Source organism: Leucopleurus acutus (genome assembly GCF_964270905.1).
Source record: "Leucopleurus acutus genome assembly, chromosome: 3".
NCBI lineage: Eukaryota > Metazoa > Chordata > Mammalia > Artiodactyla > Delphinidae > Leucopleurus > Leucopleurus acutus.
In genome coordinates this window covers 60,445,342-60,462,701 of record NC_139145.1, presented here as the reverse complement: position 1 = coordinate 60,462,701, position 17,360 = coordinate 60,445,342, and the positions used below count along the sequence as shown (strand labels likewise).

General features: G+C 39.9%; 2 protein-coding genes across 2 annotated transcripts in view; one reads left to right on the top strand and one right to left on the bottom strand.

Moving 5' to 3' along the window:
* Positions 1–17,360, top strand: part of CTNNA1 (catenin alpha 1) — a 181,231-nt gene that overhangs the window by 120,498 nt on the left and 43,373 nt on the right. The window contains exons 8-9 of the mRNA XM_082836989.1: positions 13,623–13,703; positions 14,890–15,042. Of these exons, the coding sequence (XP_082693115.1) occupies positions 13,623–13,703; positions 14,890–15,042 (234 nt within the window). The remainder of the gene's footprint in view (positions 1–13,622; positions 13,704–14,889; positions 15,043–17,360) is intronic.
* LRRTM2 (leucine rich repeat transmembrane neuronal 2) lies at positions 1,503–3,978 on the bottom strand. The gene has a single exon (XM_082836990.1). It carries the CDS (start codon positions 3,270–3,272, stop codon positions 1,758–1,760), a length of 1,515 nt encoding a protein of 504 aa, XP_082693116.1. The 5' UTR covers positions 3,273–3,978; the 3' UTR covers positions 1,503–1,757.

The window sequence follows — 17,360 nt, the reverse complement described above, 5'->3', positions numbered from 1 at the left end:
GTAAAAATGCTCATTCTTCTAAAATCAAGTCAGTAGTCTAATTTCATGGTTTTTGCTACTACATACATGGCACCTCATTTATGGAAAAATTCTGTGTCAATTGGTAACTTGCATCTAAATCCTAAATATGTCATAGTTTCTCCATAGAAATCATAATGGAAGAAACAAAGTTGTGGCTCTTTTCTACATGAAAAGTGTGGCATCATTATCATTTTTTAATTACTGAACATTTATATTAATACCAGAGAACCTCCCCCCGTCCCCTTTCCAGCTGCAGGTCCCTGGGCCTTGCCCTGTTTGATGCAGATCATGTATAGTTGCCCATTTGCTTGGCTACCTTTTAACTTTGCTAACCTGTTTCAGCAAGAGTCATATTTCAAAATGCTGCCTTTCTCTTTCATCCCCTCACCTCCTTCGAGTTACCACTGTGTGGCTGCATAGGCATATATTGTGTTCTGCCATGAGAAGGTTTGCCTCAGATATGTGTTGTTCCCTTCACTTAGAAGGACCTGCTCTTACAGTAAGAATACGTATCCATTAAAAAGTCAAAATTTAGCATATAATATTTATAAAGTGATTTTTTCAAGGTTCCTTTAAAATATATTCTAACAAGAATCAGTATTATGCCTGTTGCTAGCCAGTTATTTTTAATTTGGCTCTTTGAGGCTTGAAGATCAGGAAAAGGCAGAAGAAAGAGGTTTAAACCCCTTTGTCAAGGCATCTTTGATCTTGGCAGTTGAGGGAGAGATGGAGGTGGGGGGTGGAGGACAGGGGGAGAAAGAGAGAGACTGGAGAGAGAGTGTATTTGTGTGTGCTTTCAAACTAGAGTGAGCAGCTGGTCATAGGATTGCTAAATTGACTCAGTTTATCTCTTTTCTCTCCAAAATAATTTCTAAGTCTTTTTTCACATATAAATGTATATATAGGATTTAGTAAACTAATTAGTAAAGTGATAATTTAACACTAGTTTAAAGTAAGTATCTAAATGCCACAAAATCAACGTGTCTATTATAAGTCAAACTAGAGATATGAAACGAAGTCAGTGTAATTATTTAGTATTGATTTCATTGTAATGAGACCTTTTCACAATCACTTGGATTCATTGTTTAAATATATTGAAGAATATTAGAATTACAAAAAGGGTTCTGATTTCATGATATGGACTTTGATAATATCTGTTAACCCAGGTAAAAACTCTGGAAGAAGAGTGTTTAATATTGACCAGTCTTCAGCATATGTGAAATGCTACTCCCCACGCTGGCAGTAAATAGGTTTGAGTAAATACCAAATTATCATACAAGAGAACTTTGCTAAGTCTCCTTTTAAGCAGCAAGCCAAGTTGTGGTACTTGGGGTAGAGAGCAATGATCAAACAAGTATTGATCCATATCTCTTTCTACTCAGTAGCTTCTTTCCAAACTGTTTTCAGTAGAAAAAAATAGCATATGGAGACCTTAGTGTAAATGTTTACCCACGATAGCGTATAATTACATACATGAAATGTCTTATTTTGAATTAAGCATTTTTAGACTTTCCAACAAGAGTGCAAATTAATGTGAGCATCGCTTCATTTAACACTGAAAATATGGTTTCATTAAAAAAAATTAAAAATATTTCAACATGTCAGAAACCTAAGTCTCCACTTGGTTTGGAAAAATTAGCCTTAATGTCACCATTGGTAAAAATTAGATATGTATTTAGCCCCTACTATGTAAAATAGGTTACTTATCTGATGTGATTTTTGATGATGGGTAGATATTATACTTCACATTCTTTGTATGGCAGCTGCTGACACTTGCACTGTCCATAACCATTAATGATGATGAAGGGTCCTTCATGGGTGGGTTCATATTCATTATATGGTCCTTGGTCTGACATGTTTGACATATGGAGTCGTGTTTGGGATCGGAGCTGCCTGTGGTTCTGAATCATTGAGCACTGCCTAATTCTTCTTAAAGTGGGAGGGCAGCACTTCCTGGAGATGAACACTATAAAAATAATAAAAAAGAAAGAAAACAATAAAGCCATTGTTCCCGTAATTACCCGCTGAGTGAAGATGGCATTGTCTGGTTCGGGAAAGTGTTCCTCAGTAGTAACTGCTATGCCCGCAGTAGTTGGGATTTCTTTGTCTCCCACATGGTAACTTGATGAGCTTATTCTTTTTGTGTATTCAGTGGTTGGATCTTTATAAGTTGTAGCCATGGCGGTGACAGTGGTTGATAAATTCCAGCAGAGCTGAAATCCGTGGACTGCATCTAGTATATCCTCTCCTTGGGTGTGGTCAGGGCTGTGGCATAGGATGGAATGCTCCCACCGACCTTGGAAACTGCCCAGCCAGGAGGCCAAAGCACATATTCGAGGGCTGCATTCCCACAGATTGCCAGAGAGGCCAACGGTTGTGAGGGATCTCAGGGAGTTTAAGATCTTGGAATCAAGGCTGTTTAACTTGTTGTTATCCATGAGGAGTATTTTAAGATTAGGCATCGTTTCAAACACTGTCAGGTCGATGGCTTTTATTTCATTTCCAGTCAGGTCTAGCTTTTCTAAAGTGCCCCAGGTCCACTCCATCCCACATGTCAAGTTGCTAATTTTGTTCCATTGTAAGAAGAGTGTGTGCAGACTGCTAAGCCGTAGGAAATGAGCAAAATTAATCTTCGTCAGCTGGTTGTGCTCTAGGTGAAGCTCTCTCAGTTTGATTAATCCTGCAAATCCATTGCGAGCCAAACTTCGCAAACGGTTTGTGCTCAAATCCAGAAACTCCAGACTACGACAGTCCCAGAACAGGCGTACTGGGATAGTCCGCAGGGAGTTGGACCGTAAATGCAAGGTCTGTAGCTTCCGGAGGCCATAGAAGAGCTCTGGGTGCAGAGATGACAGCTGATTAAAAGACAGGTCCAAATTTTGCAGGTTAATCAGTTGGGTAAAAGTTGTGTTTGGTAAATAAAATATTTTGTTGGAACTTAAGATTAATTCCTTAAGTTTATATAGTCCTTGAAAAGCATCTTCTTTTACTGTTGATATTTGATTATGGTCTAAGTGGAGCCAGGTAAGTTGACTGAAGCTGGCAAATTGATCCCTTTCAAGCTCTGTGATGTGATTGTGCCTCAGGGACAGGCCCAGAGAGCCCTTGTCTGTGGTGTTTGGCACTGAGTGGAAGCCCTGAGAGTCGCAGTAGAAGAGCAGCTTCTCACAGCGGCATTTGGGTGGACATGCCATACCCAGGGCAGGCAGCATTTTTAAAACCATACTCATTGCATATATTGCTGCCAGCATAGGGGCCCCTAATGGCCACTTGAAATGTAAGCCTGCAGAATATAATTTAAGGAAGACAAGAAGATAGGATATTTTTCAGCAGAGCGTATGGGCTATTAAAACAACAACAACAACATATCATTATGGCAAAAGATTTAACTACATATAACTTATTTTTCATTTGCTGCAGAAACACTAACCTTGTTAGTATGACTAGAACAAAACTTAAACCATTAAGAAAGAAGATAAAACACCTCCTGTCATCAGCAATATATGTTTTTACCTAAACCTCAAAATCCAAAAATGTGACAGTGATCTCCCTCATAAAATGTGAATTCAGTGGCTTATTATTTTAAAAGCGTTGATTCCTTGCTGACTGTACAAGACACATAAATACATGGACTTACCCATTCTTCTGAGCACATTGGAGCCTGCATTCAGTCTCGGTTGTCAGACTCAATGCAGTGAGTCTGTAAAAGGCTCTAACATGCGGGAGCCTTTGACCAGTTTCCTGTTTTCTGTGTCCCAGGCTTTCCGAGTAAAATTGAATCCACCAGGGTGAGTTGTTTTTTCCTTAGGATATTCCTCTCGAAAGCATTGGTTTCATTTTCTGTGACCACTCTGATCCCCTAAATCAGTTTTGAATATGTTATTAATTTCGTCCTCCTCTAACTGCTCAGCTGGTTAATCAAAGCTTCAGCCTCTCCTTTCTGCAGCCGTTAGTTCTCTCGGTCTTAACTTGTTGATGGCAGATGGGCGGCTTGTTGCAGAGAAGAGCTCCTGGAGCAGCATGAGTGCGTTTACTGAAAAGCTTTTCCGAGAAACGGCACAAGAATGGATTTGCTTATGTGCTGCGACCACACAGAACTGTATATAGGCTGACGTCACCGGGTGACGTGTCTTTTGTTTGGGTTTTCCAGAAGCTTTACTGTTATAAAGCAGTGTGCTTTGTAACAGTATCGGGGTCGTTGTTAAGACCCCTGATTATAATGAAGCGAGAAAGAAGAACTCCTGACTTAAAAACATGGTATTCCTTCAGTGTAGGAAGCAGCAGTGAGGTTGTAATAAAGGCTGCATTCAAGAAGACCCGTCTGAACAGTGAGTTGGGTTAGCAGAGTGATGATTTTTTAATGCTTGGGAGAGCCAGTGTTAGACTGCCGATTCTGCATAGAGAGATCTAAATGGGCAGGAGCCTGCACGATTTATGAAGTGCTGATTTAACTGCAGCCTCTGCAAGTGCCTGCTGCTCTGGTAGTTTGGAAAGCTACTCAATCACCTTGCTGTCATGCTTGGTTAACATAGAAGTATGACTATGATTTGCTTCAAATGTGTTGGTAAACTAGCTAAGTGGGCTTTGCTTCTTTGTCATTAAGAGTTTAACATCATAAACCAAGAATAAAGGGCAAAAAAAAAAAGGTTGGAAAACAAAGCATTTGGTTATTTTGCTCTTCGAGAATTTCAGGAGAAAGCTAATTAAAAAGATTCTCCTTCTCTGTCTTATTTTATATAATAGTGTTTTATCACAGTGCTAATTGAAAAATAATGCTGATTTGATCTTTGGATGTCTTAGTAGGAGAAAAGGGTAGGTTGATACAGTCATTTAATATTGCATGCCCTAAGTGTTAACCGTGGAACAGAAATGATTTAGGACAAGTGGTATAGCATGGCTGGATTCTGACATGATCCCTTGTATTTACCTCAGAATTTCACCCACTTCTTCGGCTAAAAGCCTCTACTGCTCTGGGATTGGGGTATTGTGACCCTCAAACAATAGAGCATTTGCACACTCAGTAATGCCTACTGGCACACTTAAGAACTGACTTTGAGTCTTATACTAACTGTTGTTGAAATCTCTCTAGGGAATACAAAAGGTCACTCATACTCTGGAATAGGATTTTTGCTTTGGCTGTTTTTACTTGACCTAACACCATCTTCTCCCTGTTGAATAGTATCACTTTCCAGAATTTGGTTATGACTGTACAGCTCTGTGTTTACTATTGTATAAATGTAAAAGATATTTCTACTGTGAGTCAGGGTCATATTTTCAGGCCTGACAAAGGTAAGGCCTTTTATACATCTGACATCATTGATTTGGCCTTCCAGGCCATTTCTCCCATATCATTGGCACTTATCCTTAGTAGGCCTTGTCTCAGACCTGAAGGCAAAAATCTGAAAACTACCCATTGTGTCTGTGAAACCAGAACATCACCAGTCTGTTGGCTTCCAGGGGCTTTATCACACTGAGCATGTGTAAGAAGTTATTGTCTCAAGGGGTTTAGTTTCTGTGTTGGAGTGTGGTGCTAGAGTGAGGACTGGAAGACTCCAAGGTGCCTTCCTCAGGGCTCTGTGGAGACAGCAGCAGCTGCACGTGTGTAGTTTGGCTCCTCCTAGAAGCAGACCCCAAGGTAGGATTAGAAGTATAAGAATTTTATTGAGGAAAATACCTGGGATGTGCAAAGGGAGAGAGAAGACAGCAGGAATACACTTAGGTCTGGTAGAGTCTAACAACCATGGGGCATGTCTAATACCTCTGAAAGAAGAAGACTGAAGGAAAGACTCTGTGGGCAGTGCAGTTCTAAGATAGCGTGCCCAAGCCAAAGTTACCCATGAGTGGAACCCCTTATTCTCAGGAACTAGTACTCCCACTGTATTCCTGCTTGCTGGTTAAGGAAGGGAGGGAGAGGTCCTGTTTTAGACTTCAAGGGTGCCACTCCCCCAACTGACCTTGATCCTTTCCGTAGTCTTTCTCTCTTGTAAGCTAAAAGTTCTTAACCTGGGTCCATAATTGGCTTGTAGAATTTTGTTGCTTGTGCATTTTTCTGTGGATAAGGTTTAATCAAATTCTTACAGGTCTGTGACCATAGGTTTCAGAAAGGTTTAATCAAATTCTTACAGGTCTGTGACCATAGGTTTCAGAGTGACCGTTCTATAGGAACTTGTTCCCAAAACTTCCAACAAGGGGAGTCTGACAAGGGTGTTAAATTTTTTTTTTTTTTAAAGGAAAAGAAGCCCTTGGGATACTGTAAATGCTCTTATTGAAGTCAGCCACCCTCTGATTAAAAAAAACCTTTGCAAGGCGGGAGGAGCTGGATTAAATTCTTCCTGAAGTAACAACTTTAATTCCATGTGGAGAAAAGCATTAGAACCAATTGGATTAGAGCAACCATGATTAGGAATGAGTTGTATGTGAAAATTTAGAGGGAAGAGCATTTCCTTCCCCTTAAACTCTTGGTTCCTTTCTGCTCTGTAGTCTGCTTGGTCTACTTCTTATACTAACAAATGGAAAACCCTTAAATTACGTTATCCCAATACTGCTATAACAGATTTATGGGCAAGGAAAATTGCACAGAAGAGCACCAGTGCAATCAAGAGTAATTATTTTTTGATGCATCTGGAGAAGTGGGCAGTAATGCCTGCCATATCACAGTACCCAGAGAGCACAGTCCGTCTAGGTCACCAGCCATCTTGCCCACCTTGCCCACTTGCCCTCCCTTTGGGTTCAAAAAGTTTAGACTGTGAAATCAAAGAAGATGTGGTGTTTGTCTTAAAATTGGTTGAAGTACCATAGTTCCTATTGATGGAACTTTTTATCATTTTTTGATCTTTATCTTTCTTTAGCTAAAAGGACTAAAAAACCCATGTTCTTTCTGAATTAAACTTTTTCTTGGTTTCATTTTACAACAGCTTTATTCTACATACATATGCCTTTGACTTAAAGTGGCAGTACAACCTCTGGAAGGTACTTTCCATATCATCTGTTTCAATTTTCACTGTTTTAGTTGTTCGTGACAAGGCAAAGGACAAGTAAAATCTAGCCCGCCTGTCCTCTCTGTAAATGGTTGTAAGCAAATTAAATGAGTCATGTGGCAGGGCTTAGGCGTTGTAGTTACCTGCATTACTCTACATGATAGTTTGCTTTGAATATATATTGCTAATTAGGGACAAATATTTCCCCACCTGGAGAAGCAGATGTATGGGTATACACATGAAATCTTCTAATTTGTGGTAGAGAGGGAGCTGGATTTTGCTTTATGCTAAAGAGTCAAATATTTCTTAACTAATCATGCCCGACTCCAAAAATTTTAATACTCCAGCACCCAGAGGTGTGGTGGGGAAGCACAGAGGTGCTCTGGAGAAGTATGTTAAAATAAACCTTTTTGCTTCCAGTCTTGGTCATTGTTCCTTGGAGATCTCCTTACGATTATCAAAAAGTGACAGACATTTTAGGGTGGAGATCCAAGATTTGTGGGTCTGAGTATATCCCCTCCTAAGAACCTTTTAGGGTTCTTAGTTGGCAGCCACATACTTGGGCCTATATTGTATCAATACCTGTATTAGAGTGAGTGGGTTTTACTAGCCTGTTTCTGGAGGCGGGAAAGAAAGAGGATGGGAGAATATTCTGATAAAACCTAGAGTTGTTCACTGCTTTCAAACGTGTGTATTTGGAGACAAAGATTGACTGTTCTTTTAAACTATTTATTTATTTATTTATTTATTTATTTATTTACTGTGTTGTGTCTTCATTGCTGTGTGCGGGCTTTCTCTAGTTGTGGCAAACGGGGGCTACTCTTCGTTGCAGTGCACGGGCTTCTCCTTGTGGTGGCTTCTCTTGTTGCGGAGCACGGGCTCTAGGCTCACGGGCTTCAGTAGTTGTGGCGTGTGGACTCAGTAGTTGTGGCTCACGGGCCTAGAGTGCAGGCTCAGTTAGTTGTGGCACGCGGGCTTAGTTGCTCTGCAGCATGTGGGATCTTCCCAGACCAGGGCTTGAACCCGTGTTCCCTGCATTGGCAGGTGGATTCTTAAACCACTGTACCACCAGGGAAGTCTGACTATTCTTTAAAATTTTTGATTTGCTCTTTAAAAGCTACTGGGGTTTGGCACTAAACCGTTTGTTATCCTCCCAAGAACCAGAACTTATCTGACAGAGGCAGATAGAATATGTAAGGATTGATGGACTTACCAATCTGTCATGTTAGAGATGGGCTAAAGAGTAGTTGATTTATCCCAGGTAGAGCCAGAGGATCTGAGAACATTTAAAATTCTAGGCTCTTAGAGTTTTGGTGAAATCACAGGGGACCACTGTTGAGTGTAAATAAGTATCTCTATTGCTGGGATCTTTCCTTTCAAAAGCCCTGTAAGAAGTAGACTGTCCACATTAAGCCTACAGAATCCCTATTTTTGACCTCGTCCTTGCCCTCCATTAATTGTGATTTTTAAGTTCTTTTGTTATCTTTATTAAACATGACCGAGAAAGGAGTAGGAAGGAGTGATGGTTACACCAGTGATGATGAGCTGTGTCCCTTTTGGTGCTGTGACTTACAAAGTTTGGCTTTGGAGGCATGTGCTTTTTGGCAATTGTTGGTATTGGTGGGGTGGCAGAACTAGGATCATGTGACAGCCTAATTCTGTTGTGCTAGCATTGTGTTCTGTGCCCAGGGCTAGAAAATTCAGCAGTAAATTTTGGAGTGATGCACCTTAGGTAAAGGAAGATTTTCCATAGAAGTTTGAGCAGAGGTACATTTAGACCACAAAGATTTTTTTTTTTTTTTTTGCGGTACGCGGGCCTCTCACTGTTGTGGCCTCTCCCTTGCGGAGCACAGGCTCCGGATGCGCAGGCTCAGCGGCCACGGCTCACGGGCCCAGCTCCGCGGCATGTGGGATCTTCCCGGACCGGGGCACGAACCCGTGTCCCCTGCATCGGCAGGCGGACTCTCAACCACTGCACCACCAGGGAAGCCCTAAAGATTTAATTTTTAAAAATTTAGTTTTGGCTGTGTTAGGTCTTCGTTGCTGCGCACAGGCTTTCCCTAATTGTGACGAGCAGGGACTACTCTTTGTTGGGGTGCATGGGCTTCTCATTGTTATTAAAGAAATTAATTTTGTTTGTGAAATATTTTACAAAGATTTCTTCCAGTTAGTCATTTGTTTTTTAAAGGTTTTATGGTCTTTGCTATATATACTAAATTTTAATGAATGGCAGAGAATCTTTTCCTTCTCGTTGGAAGGAAAAACAAAAGTTTGTTCTCCCAGAGGTCACCACCAAAATGGGTAAAATCCTCCAGGAAATTCTAGTTCTTAATACTTAAAAAAAAAAAGAAATCAATTACAAACTTAAATATAATTTCCTGTATGACTTTTACTTACTGTTCTGACCCACTGTTATGTCATTCTGAACTCCTGTCAAGCCCATCACAATACAGGGTCTTGCTGAATTAGAGGTTGCTCTGAATTATTTTATCTCAGATTAGAAACCCTCTGAGAGAAGGATATGGCTAATCCTGCCTACTCCAGTGGATGTAGAGTGCTCAGTAAAGATTGTCTAAGTAGATAGAAGTCTGTCCACGCAGGAGGAAGGTGGAATGGCTTCTTCATGCTTCTCTTAAAGATTGGTTTTAAAAGCCCTTTCACTGTCTCAGCCAAAACTGTGTTGTTTAGAGGCAGTCCCAGCTAATAACCTTTGCCTCTCCTCAATTCCGCTGATATTTACTTGTTGAGGAGAAGCTTTATGTTGAAACCCCAAACATACCATATCTTTTTCTTAGAAAGCCCTTTTTTCACTGTGTAGCAGGGGCATACATATCAACATTGAGTGAGTCCAGGTGGTCTCTCTGCTTAGTGGAATAGAGTCTCTCAATTAGGTGGGAACCGAGAGTCACTTATTTTAAAGATTCATTGGGCAAATTTACTTTGGCCTAGCCAAAACTAGAAATACAAAATCATAACAGCCTTAATCTCAAAGAGAAGTAAGATCTTGTTTTACAGATCAGCAAGCCTTCTACTTTCATCAAGCTCATTATTAAGTTTGTAAGTGTGTGTACTCACCCCTATTATATTTTAAATTATTGGAACTGTAAACTTGCTATTTGGACTGGGGTTTTTTTCTTCTTTTTTAAGGGATGCTTTGATTTAAAAGGTGGTCTGGGGCTTCCCTGGTGGCGCAGTGGTTGAGGTGCAGCCTGCCGATGCAGGGGACACGGGTTCGTGCCCCGGTCCGGGAAAATCCCACATGCCGTGGAGCGGCTGGGCCCGTGAGCCATGGCCGCTGAGCCTGCGCGTCCGGAGCCTGTGCTCCGCAACGGGAGAGGCCACAACAGTGAGAGGCCCCTGTACCGGGAAAAAAAAAAAAAAGTGGTCTGTCTAGTATAACCTAAAAACTTGAGTAAGTAACTACTTCTGAACTGCTCCCTACTGATTAATGAGGCATAAGCCTCTATTTCCTAAAGTAACAAGAAAGACAAATTGATTTTTAAGGTAGTTTGACAAAGAATTAACAGATTCATGTTGTGTGAATTTTGCTGTGTGAATGTAATTCCCTCAAAAGTCAAGTTTAGGGCTTCCCTGGTGGCGCAGTGGTTGGGAGTCTGCCTGCCGATGCAGGGGACATGGGTTCGTGCCCCGGTCCGGGAGGATCCCACGTGCCACGGAGTGGCTGGGCCCGTGGACCATGGCCTCTGGGCCTGCGCGTCCAGAGCCTGTGCTCCGCGGCGGGAGAGGCCGCGGCAGTGAGAGGCCTGCGTACCACACACACAGACACAAAAGTGAAGTTTAAGGGTTTGCTTTTATATAACTTTCTAAGTATTATAAATTCTTCTACCCAAATTGAGGACGTTGCAGGGAATTAGGCTCTCATGAGGTTATTAAACCCAACCTTTGGATTTCAGATAACAGATGTTTTCTGGAGTAAATGATCTATTAGAAACACCCCCCAAAATGTAGCTAGGTACAATGACAAATTTTACTAGGTTTACTTCAAAGTGAGTGCTTGAGTATCTAAGAAATGTACTGAGACTTTCCTGATTTAAGCATTAATTATGAGGTCAGTTTGATTTTTTTTTTTTTAAATTCAGTTTTAGCCACCTTTGCCTTAGATCCTGTTATTTTGATCTTTGAGATTGTCAGTAACTGATTATACTTGTCAAGTTGTCTTCTGACTGATGGCCATGAATAAATCACCGTTTACTCCTACAGGTAGAAATGCTCATATTTTCTCAGTTTTTGTTGAGACTCTTTGTTTTTTTTCCCCTTAAACCCATCAATATTAGTGGATTACTTAACTTTACTGACAGTACAGTTGGAGGAAAAGGTAAGGGATATGACCCTGACCAGATTTGACAGGGACCATATCAATGTGTCAGTTATATTTCAGCTTTCAATTTTAAGTCCTTTTTTGTCTCCTTTCTGTCTTCTGCTAAATAACCTGTATCCATCAATATTCCTTCTCTTTTCTTCTAATAGCCCAGAGATGGAGGCAGAGGGACAAGTGTCATTGTCTCCATTTAACAGATGGGGGATAAGAGAGAGATTAAGTCACAAATGTACATTAAAAGGCACTCAGAGGGGCTTCCCTGGTGGCGCAGTGGTTGAGAGTCCACCTGCCAATGCAGGGGACATGGGTTCGCGCCCCGGTCCGGGAGGATCCCACATGCCGCGGAGCGGCTGGGCCCGTGAGCCATGTCCGGAGCCTGTGCTCCGCAACGGGAGAGGCCACAACGGTGAGAGGACCGTGTACAGCAAAAAAAAAAAAGGCACTCAGAAAGCATGTAACCACATCTCCCCATCCCCAGCTGTTTATCTACTATGCTGACTTATGTACTGATGGCATATCCATACCAGAATGTCTTGAGGGTGACCATGGGTAGAGAAACACTGGGTTAAATTCCTTTGTCCATTCATATCTCTTCTGTAATTACTATATGTTTTACAGAAAGAGCCACATTTGTTGACAGGCATTTTGTAAGGAAAAACTTTTAATATATTTCGTAGTTTAACCTAGTTGATGTCTTACTAGGTATTTCTAAGCACATGGCTAGCTATCTCTACCTGGGATAACTACCTTTGTCCCTTTTCTTTCAACTACCATCCATTTTGATTCTGCTTAGAATGTTCCCCAATGCAAATGTCCACTCAACCCGCTGACCTCTGAACAAATGCTGATTTACATACCTCTCTCAGAGTGGCTGATAGGTTCTTTTCTGTGCAATACAATTGCGTTAAGGCTTAGCCTAGAATTTTAAGTAATCTTACAAAGCATACTTATTTGGCCTGTATAATATACACTGTTAACTGAAGTAATCTGACAAAGCATTCTTATTTGAGCTATATAAAAATACGTTATTAACTCCTATCCATCATGGTACATCTTAGTTTTAAGACATGTTGTTTCACATTGTTTTAGTGCCAGGTGCCATCTTTCACATTTTGACCTTCTTCGTATCTCAGAGTTCTTCAAAATCAGGTATAACCTGTTCTTGCTTGCAGTTCTTGGAGAGCTGGTTCGTTAATGAAATTGTTGTATGCTGAAACTTTTTTTTTTTTTAAACATCTTTATTGGAGTATAACTGCTTTACAATGGTGTGTTAGTTTCTGCTTTATAACAAAGTGAATCAGCTATACATATACATATATCCCTGTATCTCCTCCCTCTTGCGTCTCCCTCCCACCCCTCTAGGTGGTCACAAAGCCACCGAGCTGGTCTCCCTGTGCTATGTGGCTGCTTCCCACTAGCTATCTGTTTTACATTTGGTAGTGTATATATGTCCATGCCACTCTCTCACTTCGTCCCAGCTTACCCTTCCCCCTCCCCATATTCTCACGTCCATTCTCTACATCTGCTACTTTATTCCTGTCCTGCCCGTAGGTTCTTCATCACCATTTTTTTTCCTTTAGATTCCATATATATGTGTTAGCATACAGTATTTGTTTTTCTCTTTCTGATTTACTTCACTCTGTATGACAAGACTAGGTCCATCCACCTCACTACAAATAACTCAATTTCGTTTCTTTTTATGGCTGATTAATATTCCGTTGTATATATGTGCTACATCTTCTTTATCCATTCATCTGTTGTTGGACACTTAGGTTGCTTCCATGTCCTGGCTATTGTAAACGGAGCTGCAATGAACATTGTGGTACATGACTCTTTTTGAATTATGGTTTTCTAAGGGTATATACCCAGTAGTGGGATTGCTGGGTCATATGGTAGTTCTATTTTTAGTTTTTTAAGGAACCTCCATACTGTTCTCCATAGTGGCTGTATCAGTTTACATTCCCACCAACAGCTGCATGCTGAACCTTGAATTAAAATATAAATTTAATTTTTCAAGCAGAACTTTAAGCAAAAGTCTCACCTCTTGGCTTCTCTTATTTTGGCAGAACCCCCTCAATTTCCATCCTGAAATAATATGGAGCCCCTAAGAGTTGTAAAATTAGCTTTTTATGAACAAAGCCACATGGTGCTCTCCCCAACCACCTGTATGTCCCAACTTGGGTCTAAAAAATTGATTTTTCCATGTTGATCTGAACTTAGTTATTGACTATCATTACATTTCCTTGTAAATTACTGCAATGTGCATCTCTTTCCTTGTTTTCCAGGCTGGACGTAAAGAAAGAAGTGATGCACTCAATTCTGCAATAGATAAAATGACCAAGAAGACCAGGGACTTGCGTAGGCAGGTAAGCTGGAAGAAGTGTTGATTGCTTTCCCAAGTTCTCACTTTAGTTGTTTTGGTTAAAATCCCAACAAATACTGGGCACATAGTCTTTCTTGAGTTAACGGATGAATTTTCACAGAAAACTGACTATCTCTATTTGTTTTTTGCTAATAAGCTTCTAAATGGCTAATAAAATCTCTTGGGGACCTGGAATAATACAGTCCCACTGGAATGGACTGTATAAATTAGCTCTAGTGTGAAAAGGATGTTCAGGTAAGAAAATCAATTTAAAATGACTTGGGGATCTGTGAAAATACCCTGCAGGATCTTGTGATGTTAACTTACAAACAATAGAGACAGGAATTGAAGTTATTTATTTGACTTGCCCCATTCTGATTTTGATCCTTGATGGAAATGTGTTTCTAGTATAAATATGGTGGATATAGAGGTATTTGGGGCCATCAGTTTTCTGAGTTAGTAAGTACAGAGGGTCTTTCTCTTCATTTAATGTTAAATAATCCCATTAACATTTTGGAATTAAATTGAGTTTTAGTCTTTAAGAAAAAGTTGGATTGAATTTGTAAAACAATGTATTAAGACTTAAAAAGAAGTTGTAATAGTAATACAAACAATCTCCTGACTTAGTGGAGAAACATTTTATTGTTCATGTCTGATATAAAGCAGAATTAAAGATGGAATGTATCTATACGTCTTCCTTTTGGTAAAGTAGTATCACAAATGGTTATAAAGATAACCTTTCAATTTTAAGGTTCATAGAGTGCTCACCCTATTCAGATAAACCAGAAACTGCTTTTTTTCTCCCTTCTCAGTTTTATTTAGCCAATTAGGCTAATTATATATATATTTCAAGCCTATGTGCCAATTCAATCAGAGCTGTTTTCTGTTCAGTTTTTTATTATTCCTTTAAGATACAAGCTTTCGTTTTGTAATTCCCAAGAAAAAAAGGATTTTATTTTGAAAACTGAGATTCTGTTGCTGAAATGCTGTAACTGTAGTATAAGCTGTTATCTCCACAATTGTGTTTCCTGTGTTGCAGATTATATAACTGCATGGCTTACATGAGGGGTCCTCATGTAAGTGCAGCCAAACTGTCATGAGCTTTCATTAGATTTAAAAGTGCAAGAGAAAAAAAAGCAATCTAGCTTCTTGGTAGAAATAAAATCAAATTTTTACAATTTAATTATTAGCTCCGCAAAGCTGTCATGGACCATGTTTCAGATTCATTTCTGGAAACCAACGTTCCACTTTTAGTATTGATTGAAGCTGCAAAGAATGGAAATGAGAAAGAAGTTAAAGAATATGCCCAAGTTTTCCGTGAACATGCCAACAAATTAATTGAGGTAAGTGTATTAGCAGTTTTATTAATTATGTGTAACTTGATGGACTGTGGTGATTTTTAACCACAGTATTTAATCAGCGGAAAAATTTAGGGGCTCATCTAATGTACAATATGTGTAAGATGAAAGTCTGTCATTATTAATGTCTATCCAAAACTACCATTTTGGTCAGTTTACATTAATTACATACATAATTAGATATAGGTAGTCTTTATCTGGGAAACTTAACATCTCCTCTTGGTGTTAATGCAAATAAAATAGATCATGACATGCTTAAACTCAGAAGACACTGTAGAAAGTAGTGGCTAGAAGGTGGAGCTCAGGAGTCATACTGCCTGGGCTTGCATCCTGGCAAATTACTGAACCCCTCTGAATTCCCATTTCTTACTATAAAATGAAGATACTAATGATACCTATCTAGGGATTATTTTGAGATCTCAAAGCGATGCTGTATGTCAAGTGCTTAACCCTTTGCCTGAGACACAGACTCAGCTGCATCATCTTGTTTTAAAATTGTAGAAATTGGGAATTCCCAGGTGGTCCAGTGGTTAAGACTCTGCACTTTCACTGCCGAGGGCGTGAGTTCAATCCCTGGTTGGGGAACTAAGGTCCCACAAGCCAGGTCACATGGCACAGCCAAAAAAAAAAAAAAAATTGAAGAAACTGAGCCCTAATGTGCTGCTAATTAGATATGTTTCAACAGTAGATATCTGTATGTTTGTTAGTGGTTGGTTTTTTTGGCTATAAGAAGAAAGAGTGAGTTGCTATTTAATTTCCAGATAAGTTAGGCTTGCCTCCTACCTTTTGATTACTGAAATTATGTTACTGTTTAATTGATTTCATTATTACTTTATTTCAAAAATTTGACACACTGTAAGCATATACCCAACTTATTTAATTTTGTAACCCTAATGTAAAACATCTAATATTTGGAAGAGATATTCTGTAGACCATTTGGTAAGTTGGTCATTATGTAAGAACAGAAAATGGGCCTTTTATGTAAAATGTGTTTCTTGTACGTTTGGATTTATAGTGACATTAGGCCAGGTTAGTACCATAAAAATATTCTAAGGAAAACATCAGTTATCACATTAAATGTGTTACTAATTTTAAATCTAGTTTTCTTTGAACATTAATCGTTATTCTCACCTGAATTAATTATGTGCAAAATACGTAGGTCAGTCTGCTATTCAAGTTACTGATTCTGGCATTTGGTTAGAAGACTTGCGTTTTGTGTCTCCATTAAGCATAATCTTTTCACAGTAGTCATATGACTGCATGAGGTGTAACCTTCAAATGTACAAAGATTGTCTTCACAAAGATTGTCTTCAGGAAGCCAACCTCCTGTAAGTAGCCTACATCTTAGAAAGTGTGCCTGTGAGGCAGGAAGCAAGGACACTGCCAGCCCATGGCCTTGGGTAACAGGTAGCAGTAATGGCAAAGGCATTGGAAAGGGCATCTGAAAGAGTATGGCAGGCTGAACCTCACAGGGCAGCCTTTTTCTGTTCTACAGCTGGAGGGCCCTTTATAAGGACCTGCTGTACAGTCCTCAGCCTCTCCATCCAACAAAACTGACACTTGTTGAGCACCTGCTGTGTACCATATATATGCAAATACAATGTACTTTCCGCATTCTCAGGTAAGGAAACAGGCTTAGAGAGGTTAAGTAACTTGCATTCCTCCCACAATGAGGGCTGTGCCACTCAAGCTTACTGTCGTAGTGGACAGCCTTATGGCCAGTAAGAAGCACTAGATGGACCTGGTGGGTTTGGAGACCTGCTCCAGGAACTTTGTCCATGCTTATACTTCTTATTTCATTCTGAACTAACCAAGGGCCCCTTAATGTTTAATTTTGATATTCCCTGTCACAACTGACTTCTGACTCCTTTCTCCCCTCTCTCCCCTCTCCATGCCCTCCACCCACATCGTCCCACACACATAATATATGTGTATTAAATGACACATGGCTTTTCATTGCTTGATGCATAACCAAAGGCCTTGTAGTATCATTCTGCAAACATTTAAATTACATTTATGGTAATAGAGATCCTAGGGTATATAATTGCATGTGTGCATGGAAAGGAAATGAATTTTTAAAGTGTTTGTTATAGAAGCCTCAAATTCCTGATTCAAGGCAGAACTTCATTCTTCAATGACAAGCCTTTTCCTCCCCACACTGGTACTTTTGTATTATAATGAAACACTGAATTAGTGAGAGACTTGTTTAAAGCAAAGGTAAAATACTTTATTGTGATTATTTTCTTAATCTCCTGACATCTTCCTTTCTTTTTATTAGTTCCCCCTCTTAAGTGGAGTAAATG

Excerpts from the sequence above, each read along its gene's own strand:
- LRRTM2 (XM_082836990.1), bottom strand. The coding sequence starts at position 3,272 with ATGCTGGCAGCAATATATGCAATGAGTATGGTTTTAAAAATGCTGCCT.